The sequence below is a fragment of the Leptidea sinapis genome, chromosome 14 (genome assembly GCF_905404315.1).
Source record: "Leptidea sinapis chromosome 14, ilLepSina1.1, whole genome shotgun sequence".
NCBI classification, from domain to species: domain Eukaryota; kingdom Metazoa; phylum Arthropoda; class Insecta; order Lepidoptera; family Pieridae; genus Leptidea; species Leptidea sinapis.
In genome coordinates, this window is record NC_066278.1 from 4,715,016 (window position 1) to 4,730,687 (window position 15,672).

The 15,672-nt window shown below is 34.5% G+C and overlaps 1 protein-coding gene and 1 non-coding gene across 2 annotated transcripts; both read right to left on the bottom strand.

The window, feature by feature from the left end:
• Nucleotides 1-9,712: 9,712 nt before the first annotated feature.
• On the bottom strand, nucleotides 9,713-9,786 carry Trnas-gga (transfer RNA serine (anticodon GGA)). The gene has a single exon. It is a non-coding gene; the product is annotated as a tRNA-Ser (tRNA).
• A 1,313-nt stretch (nucleotides 9,787-11,099) lies between these two features.
• Nucleotides 11,100-15,624, bottom strand: LOC126967896 (THAP domain-containing protein 5-like). Its single transcript, XM_050812592.1, has 3 exons — nucleotides 15,480-15,624; nucleotides 13,582-13,768; nucleotides 11,100-13,436 (listed from the first exon to the last, which is right to left on the bottom strand). Exons 1-3 carry the CDS (start codon nucleotides 15,554-15,556, stop codon nucleotides 13,188-13,190), a joined length of 513 nt encoding a protein of 170 aa, XP_050668549.1. The 5' UTR covers nucleotides 15,557-15,624; the 3' UTR covers nucleotides 11,100-13,187.
• Between the last annotated feature and the right edge of the window lie 48 nt (nucleotides 15,625-15,672).

Below are 15,672 nucleotides of genomic sequence, written 5' to 3' on the forward strand. Positions count from 1 at the left end.
AAGATCTTTATTTGTTGACTAGGGTAATACATAGATACATTATTTAAATACAGTTTAGCTCTCCAAGTCGTGCCCGTTATTGAGCATACAAATATTTGACATATAGATATTATAATCAAATCATATTAATTATCATAAAACAAAATTGATTACATCATGAAATAAAGTTAAATTAAATTAATTGCATCATTAAGTTAAAAATAAGAGCGACCATTTTATAATATTTTTTCTTAATAATGATTATTAAGAAAAAATATTATAAACTACTGTTGGAACAATGTGGAATAATAATAATAATAATATTGACACACTTTTTATACAAATTATCTTGCCCCAAGTTAAGCATATATAGCCTGTGTTATGGGTTACAAGACAATGATATATTTAATACAATATACTTACTTAAACATACATAAATTCATATAAACATACATATAAACATACATAAATACATTTAAACATCCATGACTTGGAAACAAACATCTATATTTATCATATAAATGCTTGCACCTACCGGGATTCGAACCCAGGACCTCTAGCTTAGTAGGTAGGATCGCTAACCACTCGGCTATACAGGTCGTCAAATGAATGAAATGAAAACCGTGATGGTGAATTCCAAACCATGCAGATTATTTTTTTTTACAAAAGTTGTAAGTAAGTAAATGTCTACCGTGTGACTTTCACTATGTTTCTAGATACGATAATTTCTAACGTCTTTTTCAAAATATTTCATGAACCGAAACACTATTACAATAAATTTTCACCATCAAATAACACCAAAATTACTAATAAAATGTTAAAATCTAGTTTGGTAGCTTTGTAAGGACTATAATATTGTGTGGTACAATTATTTAACAAAAGCCTTTCAGTCCATGCAGAAATCAACTTAAAGCAACGAGGGCTCTTGAAACTTTCATCATTAGGAGCGGCTATTAAATCGCCTCGGAACCATAATACAATTTACCAAGTTAACTGTAAATTATGAAGTACCAACGACACAATATCAAACTCATTATTAATGAATTAAGTACATATTATAAAGTTCGTTTTCAAGTAAGTACTGTTTAAACATACTTTAAATACTTATGACAATAACAGCCGTACTCATAGTCGTTTAAGGAATACTTAAATAGCTAATTCGTAAGAAATGAAAAATGTTCACTCCTATAGTCACCTAAAGAATACTTAACTTTAAGTATCGTCGAATCTATACTTAAATGCTTAAGGAATGTTTTTGACATGTAAATATTGAGATAAACGTGTCGAAATCTGTAATAATAAATGCAATATTATGCATTAATATAATTTAATTTAAATAATTAATCAGTGTTTAGTTACAAAAAATACATTTCATTTATTGATAGTACACTCATTTTCTATGATAACTGTGTATGGTAGATACGTCCGAAACTAAAGTGAGAAGGTTTCCATCGCTTTCTGTGGAGTTACAGAAAAAGGCTCACCTCCTGTTTAAAACAGGCTGCCACGTTCATTTGCTCGAGCTTTCTAAACGTAACTTATCTTTTGTAATGAATTTCACGAAAAACCTATTCCCAAAACACAAAATAACAACAATCACCGTCGAAGACACTCACATTACACCGACTGAATTGACTTAGGATATTGTCACAGTATAAAATAACCATTCAGTTTATTTTATTCGTAATTTTCAGACAATTATGGGCTTTTCTGTCAATATTTAAAGCTATATGCTTACTTAAAAGTGTCCTTAGCTAAGGAAATCAAAAGCGACGACTGTGGGATAGAACTCTTCTTAGTTTATCAAAGCATACTTAGCTAAGTATTCCTTAACACTAAGATAGGGCACGACTATGGGTGCGGCGGTTTAACTTCTTAGCTAATATGTAATTATTGGCAAAAAGATTCTCGTACATACGCACGATCACGGTCGGCTCCCAGAGGGCTAGGCAGATAATGTCCATTGGCCATGGTCCTAACTTTTTGAGATTAAAAATTTTAGTATACTTTTCACAGGTGGAGTTAAAATTCACGACCTCTGTATCTGTGCTCTGTTTGAGCATAGTCTGCGGCGCCAGTATTGTTTGCACCTATTACTCATTGTTCTGAGATCCTCGCATATAAAATTAGATTCATGAAAGAGATATGTATAAAGTATAAATTTAGTCGCCTAAATTTAGTCGTTACTTACGTCGTTAGGATGGTTTCTGACTGACTGAATCTTTTAGAAGCCTAATCAGACAGGCATTTAGGAAAGTGTAATTGCATTTAGTTAATGATTTCGCTCATGGCTCTTCGTGCGTGGAGGACGCATCTAAGTTTTATGTTACCGAATAACAGTAATAGCCCCAACAAGTTTCACTTATAGTTTTTGTCAGCAGGGCTTGGGATATTAAAGAAATGAAATATAAATCTTGATACGAATTTCGTGTTGCAAGAAATCTTAGTGTTACGACCAATTTTTCTTTTTTACTGTTACTGTCATGTAGGAGTAGTAGTAGTTATCTAGTAGAGATAGTATATTGCTTTTGGATAAACGGTGTCATTTATGTCCAACGATCTCGAATCCATGCGTATATTTCTGAAGTCTGCTGGTTCTATAACACTTATATATGTCTCTTTGTAATGTTTGCTAACTTTCACCCATGATTCTATTTTCCTATTTTAATTGAGCCAACCGCCAGGCCAGCCAAAGCCAATTTTTCGGTGTTCGAACAATAATAGACTCATCCTCGTAGACGACACGTCCGACTACGTCGCGCTTTTATTGGTAACTTTTAACTATTAACTAAATTTAGGACTATGTTCAAATTTATTACAAAAGTGAAGGTGTGAGACGAATGTGTGACATATGTAATTAGCATTGTAAAAATGGAAATTTTATTTAAAATGAAAGTAATTAAACTTTTATATAATTAGTACTTGTAAATACTTAAACAAACGTTTACATAAATAGTGTGTATAAGTGCGTGCGTAGGAAAACATGATATTAAAAATGAAAATAAGTTAAGGCGAAACAATAGACAGACATACCTGAGGTTCCGAGAAAGAGATGGTCTGCAGCTGGGAGCTCCCGCTAATCCTCTAGGAACATTCTTGAGATATTAAAGTGTGTGGCCTCTCGGCGTTTGGTGAATGAATACTAACCACTGAGTACTTTTATGCGATGCGAATATTCCGTTGACCACTGATGAAATTATTAATGAATATGCGTGCGACTATGCCGGTTTCCGGTCACAATTGGTTATTAACCGGCGCGAGAGCCAATCGGCATTAGATTAGCCAATCAGATACTAATACGTCTTGTCCGTAGTTATGTCTCTATCTACAGGAATCTATCTGCACTTTAGTTTGCAATAACAAAGAATTACAACAACGAGAATAGACTAGTGCTTCTGATTAAACAAATTTATATTATTTCAATTGTATGTTAGTTGTAATTTAAACCAGGCCGATTGTACGACCATTCAATATCTGTTATAAGCGTCAATTTTATTGGTTAAAATTTTCGATTCAATTTAATAGCTGCTCCGTTTATAGATTAATTTTATTCGGTTACATCATACAATATAATATCCATAACGCCTTAAGAGTTCAAATCTCTGGGGGTATCCCCTGTGGATTCCTCTCTTCGAATCTCCGTTGCGAACATTAATTTAAAGTTTTATCTCTACTCATAGCTTTGCCGCATGGCTCGAGAATATAGGACTAAATATAATATTTTATATGATAAACTCACTAAAATAAAAAATAAAAAACAATTAAAAATTATAGTATTTTAATTTTATTTAGTTTTATTAAGTTGAAGTTTATCGAAGGAAACACACGGAAATATCACACACCAAGCATAACTCGTAACTGAAAATAAAATTTATCGTCGTCGTTGAAATTAAAATAGATAATTTAAAAAGTGACAATTTAAGGGCTTTCAGTAGTCAGTAGTAAATTTAAAACAATTGCAGTTTTAATATAACATTACAATTTAACCGAATATAATCTACATTGTCCGTTGTATGTAGTGAGGCGTCACTCAGTCGCGTCAGAATTCGAAGGACGATGCGGCGTCTGCCAGTCTGATCTTGAACCTCATATCGCTGACATTTTATTGTTCGCTGACGTTAAAACACTTTTATTTCGAGTTTACGTATTATTTGATTTTCAAATATCTCATATTTGAAAATCAAATAATACGTGAAACCACTATAATCTAATATTACTTGATAGAAACTTGAAAGAAGCGACTAAGTGCGAGTCGGAGTCAACCATGAAGGGTTCCGTAGCAGCAAGTAATATAATACAAAAGTTCTTGAAGGTTTACGATTTATGACGTATTAAAAAACTACTTACTAGATGTCGTTCAAACCAATTTTCGGTGTTAGTTTGCATGGTAATGTTCATTATATATTTTTTTTGTTTTATCATTCTCTTATTTTAGAAGTTACAGGTGGGGGGGGGCACACATTTTACCACTTTGGAAGTGTCTCTCGCACAAACTATTCAGCTTAGAAAAATAGAAAATGATATTAGAAACCTCAATCATATATCATTTTTGAAGACCTATCCATAGATACACGTATGGGTTTAAAAAACATTTTTTTAGTTTCAGTTTGGGATGAAAAAACATTTTTTTAGTTTCAGTTTTAAGTATAGTAGAACCCCCAAAATTTATTGTTTTTTTTCTATTTTTGTTTAAAAATGTAAATGCGGTTCACAGAATACATCTAATTACCAATTTTCAATTGTATAGTTCTTATAGTTTTGAAATAAAGTGGCTGTGACATACTCGGACGAAGAGACAGACAGACATGACGAATCTATGAGGGTTCCGTTTTTTGCCATTTGGCTACGGAACCCTACATTCGTTACATTGCTATACAACAAACCATCATTTTGCCTTCAAAATAATCAATAGGTATGTCGCAATAAGGCGAAGATCTGCATTTGGACAAGAAATATATATGTAATTAATTGCTTGTCCAAAAGTGTGTATACATAAAATATATAAATAAATTGTGTGTTTATATACGATTTAATGAATAATTTTTATTAAAAACAAATATAATTTATTTAAACTTTAACTGTTATAAGTTTAGAAATGATTTTCACGACAACCATATTATTAGCTTACGAATCAGTATAATTTTGTTGAAGCCTATGAGATTACGTAATCATTACCTTCATATACCTTACACTTATGTGTTACTTATGTAAGAGGACTTTATACAGCAGTGGACGTCGTCCGGCTGTTTTAAAAAAATTAAGACTACCATCCGATGTTATTTTCTTTTCTGTATTTATGGAAATAAAAATTAATGTTATTAATTAATATGTTATCAGAATTAATATTAAGTGATCGCTTAGGTTTATACCGAAGTCGATTTATGATTTTTTAGCTAAAGATGTAACTTGAAAAAAAAAAACTACAATAATCATCTGACATATTATACATATATCATACACTATTATATTTTTTAGAGCTGCTTGTTATATTAATTTAGAGAAATATTAAAAACTCTTACAACCAATTACAAATGATGTGAGTTTTATTGAGTGTAAATTCCGCCAAGATTTATCTTCAATCAATTCGACACGTGTTTCGCCTCTACACGAGGCATCCTCGGGATATGTTGACGCGCCAAACTGTCACGAGACTCAAGAATTGTCTTCAATCAATCCGACACGTGTTTCACCTCTAAACGAGGCATCCTCAGAAGATGTTGACTCGTTAAACTCTGGCACGAGACTCAAGATTCATCTTCAATCAATCGGACACGTGTTTCGCCTCTACGCGAGGAATCCTCAGTAGATGTTGAACAAAGATTTATCTTCAATCGACCACCCTTTTCGTACGAACACTACGTGGACGGCCAGGTCTTTTTCTGTCACAAACAGAGGATTCAATGTACCTATTAATAGCCTGGTACATAAACATTTTACCAATACCAAGCGTATGGAGAGTTTTAAAAATTGCATTTGGCTTCATACGTACGGTGTGATTACATTACAGCGATTCGGTTCTCTTTATCATCCCACTCCATTTTAATATCGGAAAAAAAAATTGTACAATTTACAATTCCTTATTCAAATGTTATTTTGTTTATTTTTAACTGTAACAGTATTTATGGCCAGACTAAGTATGTACATTCCATGTGTGTGTATGGGTTTGTGTGTGTCCAATGTTGTCGTGGAGCAGACCTTACCCGAACGAATGTAACATACAGGACCGTTTCTAATTCAAATCTAAACAAAACAAACAACAAAGTAATAAAAGTAGCCAAAAAGAAGTTTCAATAATAAAAATCTAACATCTTGTTATAATCGCACGATTTTTTAAAGCAAAACACGGGGCCTGATATTATTCTATTTAAATGTTATAATATATAAATAAATGTTTTATTTATAAAACTTTAATATTACCAATTTCTTCTTATCTTCATCAAAAACGTACATATTATATTATATCCAAACATTTTGATAAAGTGACGAAAATACAATAGAACTTATGTAAGTGTATTGTAAGGCGCGCCGTAGTCGACCGTAGGCATTCAGTCGCCTACGTGATGAACCGTAGTATAGCGTAGCATAACGGGTCACCGTCACTCAATAAAGGCTTCTTTGATCATTGAACTGACAGGCCCGACACGAAGCTTTATTAAAATATTAGTACAGTGCCAGTTTTGTAAAGCGTTCGGAGAGGATATTAATTTATTTACAAATATTTAGTCCTTTGAAGTCAACGATTTTGTTATATGATTAAACTCCATGCTGTACATATACTTGAGAAATCCTGTCTAGTATCACAAAAATGTCAGAACAGGTTTTAATATAAAATTGGTATAAAATGTTTGTGTATTATTGTCACCCTTATGATTATGATATTTAAAAACATTTTATTTTAAGTAAATTTCAATAAAAAAGGGCCCGATAAGTTTTTTGCATTTGAATTAAATCAATCTGTCTTTTAAAATCCTATTTAATTTAATTATATATTTAAGTCCTAAAATCTTGTTTTTGAAATAACAGCTGAACATTAACATTTTTGAATAAAATAAAAATATTAGAATGTGAATTGCAAGAAAATTCTAAAGAAGTAAAAACACTAAAATGAATCATAACGTTAATAATGAAAGTAATTTAAGATAACCATATATTCAGATAATTATAATAATAATGAAAATCAGTAATACTGGGAAGAATTACGAGTAGTAACACATTTATTTACAAATGTATCTGATCAACGTTGTAGCAGCTAGCTAGTTAGCTGGATTATAGCCCCCTTATTCATAATAGTCTGCTAACTTAAAGCATTGCTAATTCTCACTCTGTCTTCTTCTATTGACCTAAGTCAGAATGAGAAAAAACACTCCTTAGCGGCTGTTTAAAGTTAGCAGACCATTATGAATAAGGGGGTAAGTGTATGGTATGTATGGTGCATGTTGACCAACGTATTACTTGTTCCAAATTATTGATTTAAGTTTTCTTTCTACAAAGACCTATTGAAAAATGAGTGGAACTAATCAAAGATTAGAATTTTTTACGATTTTGGAAAATACGTAGAATTAGCACGATCGTCAGCGGTAGTGAGTCGAGGAGGCGGCCTCATACCGATAAAAATGTGACAGCTGACCCATCACCATAATAATCAAATGCTTTGCCACTCCATCGCCCTCACCATCTTCTTCACCTATATCTCTCTTTTCATCCCTAATAGAAAATAAATATTAGTAATAAATATTTACAAGATCTATGTGTTTTATATTAACAACGGCTAAGTGTTTTAATGGTGTAATTTTGAAAACTAGCTGCTACACAGTATAAACTAAGACCAAAACTTGTAGAACCAGCATTTCACGGCTTTTACATTCCGTAATGGTGGTATACAATAGGTGGTGCGCCAATACACATCTACATAAAAATGAAGAAAAATTACATTCGCGAACATCCTCATGAACACTTCCATTAAAAAAAGGTTTTTATTGGAAGATTTAAGAAAAGGAGGACAAACGCGCATAACCTGGTGTTAAGTGATCACCACCACCTACATTCTCTTGGAACACTAGAGGAATCACACAAGCGTTGCCGGTCTTTTAGCTTTTTTTTTAGCTTTTAAGTGTACGCGCTTTTATTGAAGGTACCCATGTCGTATCGCTCCGGAAACACCGCTCACACAAGGAAGCTCACTCCACAGTTTTGTAGTACGTGGAAAAAAGTTTATTGCGGAGGAGCCACAGCTCGTTTTTCTCCAAACATCCAGATGGTGGGGGTGAGATCTTAATTTGTGGCGTGTCGTGCGAAGGTGGAGTTCGGCGGCAGGAATCAGGTGATACAGTTCTTTGGAACACTCCCCGTGATAAATGCTGTAGAAGACACACAATGAAGCGACGTCTCTACGCAACGCCAAGTGATCCAGCCGTTCACAGATCACTGGGTCCCCGTCAATTCGAGCTTTTCTGCGGTGCACGCGGTCGTATGGATCGAGCTGATACGGTACTGCACCAAGCCACAGATGACAGCAATACTCCATATGTGGCCGGACCTTGACCCGGAAGATTGGTAACAGTGACAAGGAAAAACTGCTATAAATCTGCATTCACAATAGCAGCTTATATGTTATGTATTACATACATTTGATGTTCTTGCTGTATCTTTATCATTAGCCTCTTTTCACCCTTCGTTTCTTACCGTGACTTTATTGTGCAGATATTGTTACAAATAACTTATTACGTAAACTATGAGCCCAAGTCCGCAATAAGAGGTGGTACGTTATCGCGAACCCACCACACTCACCCCTGATGGAGGATCTTCGAATGGTCCGGAACTAGTCGGTACCGACACCGACAAAAACGTGAGTAAAGCCGTATTAATAAATAAGTTAATAATGACTCACGAAAGTTTTAATAAATTAAATAACGTATTGTTAAATTTGAAGGCTCAATTTAATTTTAATTACTTTATTCCAATTTACAAGGAGAGGCTCAGAGATGATAGCCATTGGACCGGAACCAATAGTCCCTCTCCCCTCTGGTTGGCCCACATCAGTCATAAGGCGGGAGTCACCAAGGACCTACATAATAAATACTGGACGGAGATGAGTGGATGCAGACAAGCAAAAGAGGCTCTACCATGCATAGATCAGAGGCTCTCTCGTAAGCTGGTGAAACTCACACGATCAAGATTACGTAAGATAACTCATGTAATAACGGGTCACGGCCCTTTTAACAAACATCTGTTTAATATAGGTGTCACTGACAGTCCCCTGTGCAGGGCTTGCATGGAGACAGAAGAAACGGCCACACACCTCATCCTGGAGTGCTGCGGAGTGGCCACATACCGGGTCACCGAGGACTCTCCCCGAGGTCATGGGTGACATCAGAGGTTTGAGTAACTTCCTTGAGGAGTTGGGATGGCAAGATTAGCAATCCAACCCTATGACGCAAAATAGGCGCACAGCAGTCGTCGAGTTGCGGAAAGTAGCCCGTGAATACCTATACCTATACCTATATTCCAATTTACAAACATCACACAATATAATTGTTCAAACACTTATAACTGGAAAACAGCCGGACCGCATTTCATGATTTTTAATTTGTTGGATTTGTCTCCATCCCGAATAGCAGAATAATATACTGAAATATTAAAAATATTGAAATATTAATAAAAACTATATAGTTAAATCTATTAAACCAATTTTGAAAATTCTGTTACCAAATAAAATATGAAAAACAAAATTTTATGAACGATGTGGGACTCGAACCCACGACCTCCGGCATTCCGTGCCGGTGCTCTAACCAACTGAGCCAACCGTTCGAGTAACGTATCGTTATAAAATCTTGTTTGCTTTGTTCAACTCTCAAGTTGTGGCTTCATTATTCATTCTGTTACCACATTTTTGTGAGTGTCAAAGGCTATATTTTACTAATCCGAAAATTGAAAAGACCTTTTCGTGGTAGTTGGAATTAAAAAGTAAGTCGGAGAAGAACGGCGGAACACTAAAAATAATTTATATGGCAAAAGAACGTTTGTCGGGTCAGCTAATCTATAAATATTTCTCTATACAAATATCATATGAGCCACGTTTTAAAACGTTATAGGTAATATGACTCGGATAACCTACCTAATATCATCAAACAGCCAAACCTTTTCAATATCAACGAAGAATGAAGTCAATATAGATTCAGATCAAGTTCAGACTTGGCGGCGTCTCCCCGTCCTTCAGTACTCAGACGCGACAGAGAGACGCCTCACAACTACAATATTTATTCAATTCAGGTTACGTATGTTGAATTTAGAACCCAACTCGGATAGTGACAGTTGACACATGACTAAGGAAAAAAGTGTGCTTACATAGTCTTTAAGCGCACTTTTGCTGTTCCGCTATCAGGCTGCGAATTGTGATATTATGTCTGTATAATTATGTGAATAGAAGTTGGCATTGAAATATTTTTTCATTGGAAATGATCCAAACGTCATTCTAATTGAAATTCTTTACAACTTTTTAGTATTTAGTTCTGTTGCGTAATTAATAAAAAAATTCCTATATATTAAATAATACGTCTTGAGAAAACATATAATATAATGTAAGATTTATTGAGAATTCGAAACAAATGCGTAGAAAAATCGTCAGCTTTTTGTTTAAATAGTGATTTAACTAATTCTAGTAGGCTTCACAAGACACATAATAGCTTTAAGGGTAAATGTATAAACTTTTATAATTAAGTCCCAGTCGCTGTTCAGGCATTATCTATAAGTAAAGGAGGTTGCCCATGGATGGCATCGTTAAGATCTTAGTTGTGTCACAGCTTTATGAAAACAGTAATTCATAGTGTTAGTTATAATTTTTTTTTTTAATATTACGATATAACAATTTCTCCGGATAAAATCTGACCGAAAAATTGATCATTTATTTGGTCGCCATATTTCTATAACCAAAATACGATTAGATACGGATCAAGGAATCGATTAAATTTAGTTTCGATTATTTATTAATTTTATAATGAATAATCAATCGATAATATTAAATACTAGTGGAGCACGTTGATGGAGATGGTTTATTGTACTGTTATTGATATATTTAACGCTATGGATTAAAAATGTAGATTAAAACTACATAGCCTCTGACAAAATTTTTTATTAAAAAATGGCGCTGTCGTAAGTCTTAATATTCCACAGTTGAATATCTAAGCGATCGGGCAGCCTTGGACTACATTATGATTATTTTATAGCAATAACAATGACAGAACAATATTTAAAAAGAACGCAAAAAAAGAATGATGGGAGAGTTTCTTGCGCCGATTGTTCTCTCTCAGAGCACCATTTGTTTTCGAAGCGGTGGTAGTGAAAATAAAACTGACAGCAAAAATAATTCTAAAGGAATCAATTTTGAGAAAATGAATGTCTTCACAACCTTTTTGCCGCACCTTCATGTTATGAAACAATGTGTTCCGTCTATATAATTCGTTTTTCCTGTAATAGTTTTCCTCAGATTTCGTGTCCTTGTATCTTTAAGTGTTCATGTTTGAACGGCTAGTGGCGACGGTCTGTCGCCCTTGAGATATTGCTCTATCCGCATTGGCGCCCCGTGGTCTTCAAATAATATTACTTAAAGACTTCATTTATATGAATTGAGATTCACTGATTAAAGCATATTATTTGTTCCTTTTTGAAGCTCGGAATAGTCCGATTCAGATTTTTATACATACAACGAAAATTATTATATATGCCCAATAGATTCATGAAAACGTATTATTATTTTCCATATATTTTTGTATTATTATTAGGATTAATATTGGACCACATATGTGACCCATGGTGCTGATGATCACGTAGTGGACATTGTGATTAGATTTTGTGCACCCGTGGACGCCAAGTGTCAGTGATAGTCCAGCCGCGCACTGCGAGCTTGAGTCGTAAGAGACGGGACGTTATCGCGAACCCACTACACTCACCCTGATGAAGGACCTCCGAATGGTCCGCAACTAGTCGGTACCCACACCGATAAATCGTGAGTAAAACCGTATTAATAGATATCTTAGGATATCCTCAAAACAGTACCAGGCCAAAGTCAATTACAGATGCAACGATCACTGAAATATATTTTTTTTATTTTTACTCTTTCTGCCATCAAGCACCATCCTGATGTTTCCGGGACGATACGACACTGGTACCATCAACAAAAGCGTGTACACCTATGATTCTTCTGGTGTTGCAAGAGAATGTGGGTGGCGGTGATCACTTAACACCAGGTGACTCGAAAAAAAAAGATTAAATGTAATAGTGCGCATTCATTATATTTTGTGTTTCCGTTTGAAGAGCGGCCGTATCTACCGAGATCGCAAGGCTGGCTCTTATGTCTCAAGGAGAAGAGTCCAATCGCGGTGCCACTCCACGTCTTCAAGTCATTTTCAGGCAGCGGCACTGCATTTGAGTGGGCTAATCAGTAATTCTGTAGAATTTTTCACTCATTATTTATGTACGATTGCATATCAATGATATGTCGGATACCTCCAGTATGCATTGTTACATAGCTAGTACTGGAAATGCCATATACACGGCCTAAATTTGTCTCAAGATATCGTCGACCAGTGACAGAAGAAACTTCCAAAATCACACACGTTGTCAGGGGTAGGTACAGAAAAGATATGGGAATATATCTTATCCCGAAATCTTTAGGTTTCCGAGGGAAAGACCCAGCCTATTACAGCTAATTTAATATTAACATAAGGCAAATCAAATCAAAATCAATATTCATGTAGGTCACGGAAATGACACTTATCAATGTCAAAAAAAAAATATTTCTTATTGAATCTACCGCTACTAAGTAAAGGGTTGAGCTACTGAGAAGAAGTAGCAAGAAACTCATTGCCACTCTTTTAAATCAAGATTTACATGTTCATCGTTTTAAAAGTCTATTTTAATTACAATATAATAAGTAAAGTGATATATGATAAGTGACAAGAAAACATACTGAAATAGTCAATTCCTTGCACGAGTAAGTCAAAAAAGTAAATGTAAATTAGTACAAAACAAAAGTTATTGAGTATAGTAGCTAGATCATCAACACACATTTTCAGGATTTTTTTTTTTAATATACCAACACCAATAAGTACAACTAACTAATACCATGTTCAACTGAGGTTCCTTATTATTCATATTCCATTATTACGTACTTTTACATTTCTATAAAAAAATCTATAATAACATCAGTACGATTAGGTCATGGCCAATTTATTAGCTGTCAGTTTTTCTATAATCATTTTGTACGATAAACATTTTTTCTTCAGATAAATATTTTGTCTTTTTATTTTCTTCAATTCCTGAGCCAGTTTCATTTTAGCTGCATATTCTTTGCGCAACTCACATTTCAAAGCAATTTCTCTTGGGTTATCGAAAATTGAGTTTGAGCTGCTAACAGATTCAGACAATACTTCTGATACTTCTTGTTCACCACATTCTGTGGGCTGAAAAAAAAGATATAGAGGTATGTTTAAACCCTGTAGTAGTTAGGTCAAGGATTCCGGGACTCATGAAAAGCCTCTCGTAAGCCCCGGGTTATTTACCAAAAATTCGATCTTCTAAACTTAAATATCAAATGTAATTAATTACGCCTTCATATGGTAGTGCATTCTTCTTTAGGTAAATTCTTCCAGTTTTTGTGATAATTTTGTCATTTTCTTTGAAGTGCACAGAACATATACATGCATGCTTTGACGGTAACCATGTTTCTTCGCTGCGATTCTTCTGTAGAAATTTAATCCATAATTCTCGTTCTTCTTGTTCCGGCTTAGGAAACCTTTGAACCCAAACAATAAAAAAAATTACATTACTATAAACATAATTAGTATGGAGGATCCGAATGAAAAAAATATCTTCAACCGTTAGTTGAACCTGATGGATAATGGAAAGTTTATAATTTTGTATTATATTAAAGTCTGAAAAAACTTATGCAAGAATATATTATTTTACTCATAACATTACTATTAACATTGCATTTATTTATTTCCATAATAGCTTTAATGTTAATGTTCATCAGGGGAGTGGCCTTAGTTTCATACTATTTAACGTCATAAATATTATTTCACAGCAAAAAATCTCCCATATGCTGATGATGTGGTACCATATTTTTGATAACTTTAGGGAGATCCAAGTAAACTTAGAGCAATGGGGAAAGTCTGAATGAACTGAATGGTCTATGCATCAGCAGAACTAAGACTGAATAAATGTTCTGGAAATTTAGCCCAAATAATAGTGCTGACAGAATGGCCTATGCATCAGCAGAGCTAAGACTGAGTATATGTTCTGGAAATTTAACCAATTGGCAATGCTACACTATCAAGAGCCTTCCTTAAAGGCCGGCAACGCTCCTGTGATTCCTCTGGTGTTGCAAGAGAGTGTGGGCGGCGGTGATCACTTAACAACAGGTGACCCGTACGCTCGTTTGTCCTCCTATTCCATAAAAAAAAAAAGAGCGGAATCCTTCAAATACTGGGATACAAGATCACTATTCTCAGATGCTGGATGAATTGAAGCGGGCGTAACTCATGGGACGACGGCAGGGTGGAATAAGTGGCATACCTTTACAGGAGTTTTGTGTGACACTAAAATGGCAATAAGATCTAAGCGCAAGGTTTTTAAAACGGCTGTTAGACCTGCGCCTCTTTATGGTAACGAATACTGGGCATCAAATAAGATGCATGAGCAAAAGCTCCAGACAGCAAAAAGCATATTATGCTACGATAGGCAGGAGTAATCACACACAATGATAAGGTTCGCAGTAAGTATATTAGAGGGAGATTCAAAGTTCCAAAGATAACGGACAAACTGAGCGGGGTTCAGGGGGAAATGCTAAGCTCACGTAATGCGTAGAACCGAGGATCATGTCGTGAGAAAGTGCCTTTCTATGGTTACTGTAAAGAGGGGAAGAGAAACACTTCAGACCACCTGATTGCCGAGAGTTGGGTCTAAGGGAAGAGAACGCACAGCGACGCAGCACGTGGCGTCCGCGTCGCATAATTGGAAAATGCCGACCCCGTGTAGCGGGAAAAGGCTAGGCGAAAGAAGAAGATTTCATTTATAATCTACAAAGATTTATTATTATACTCATTTATTACCTACAATTCTATCAAAGATAAAATATATTGTAACTTATTATAAAAAAGAGAGTTGGGTTAGTAAGAAAAATACTCGTATCTACACTTGAGCAAAATATTACACTCGTGACGCAAACATAGATTTGAATTTGCCTCATATTCTTTGACAACTGTGGATATTGCTATGTACAAAATACAAATCCTAGTGTTTTACTCTTTGACATTAACAAATCACAATAGCTATTCATTCAATATTTATACAATAATAATAATTCGGATTAATAATAGAAATTACATTGCTCAAGTAGGTAAAGTTGCCAGTTGTCACCGCGATGACGTACCGCTACGATTTAAATTGCCAAAATATACCTATCACTAAAGCGTGTTTTTAAGTTAATATTATATTGAACTTACTTATGAAAAGTGACTCCTTGACTTTTACTAGTGTTTTGAGAATTATTAAAACAGTATCTCAATGCACACGAAGGCATATTTTATACAAAAACCTAGCACATAAATAATATTATGTTTTATTATTACATTTGACTCCCACGAGCTCTTAGCATAGACTAAGTGAGTTGACGACAGCTGTCCATAACTATCAACT

Excerpts from the sequence above, each read along its gene's own strand:
- LOC126967896 (XM_050812592.1), bottom strand. The coding sequence starts at position 15,556 with ATGCCTTCGTGTGCATTGAGATACTGTTTTAATAATTCTCAAAACACT. Across the intron at positions 13,769-15,479 it reads CAAGGAGTCACTTTTCATAA|GTTTCCTAAGCCGGAACAAG; the intron begins GTAAGTTCAATA and ends TTGGGTTCAAAG. Across the intron at positions 13,437-13,581 it reads ATGCACTACCATATGAAGGC|CCCACAGAATGTGGTGAACA; the intron begins GTAATTAATTAC and ends CTTTTTTTTCAG.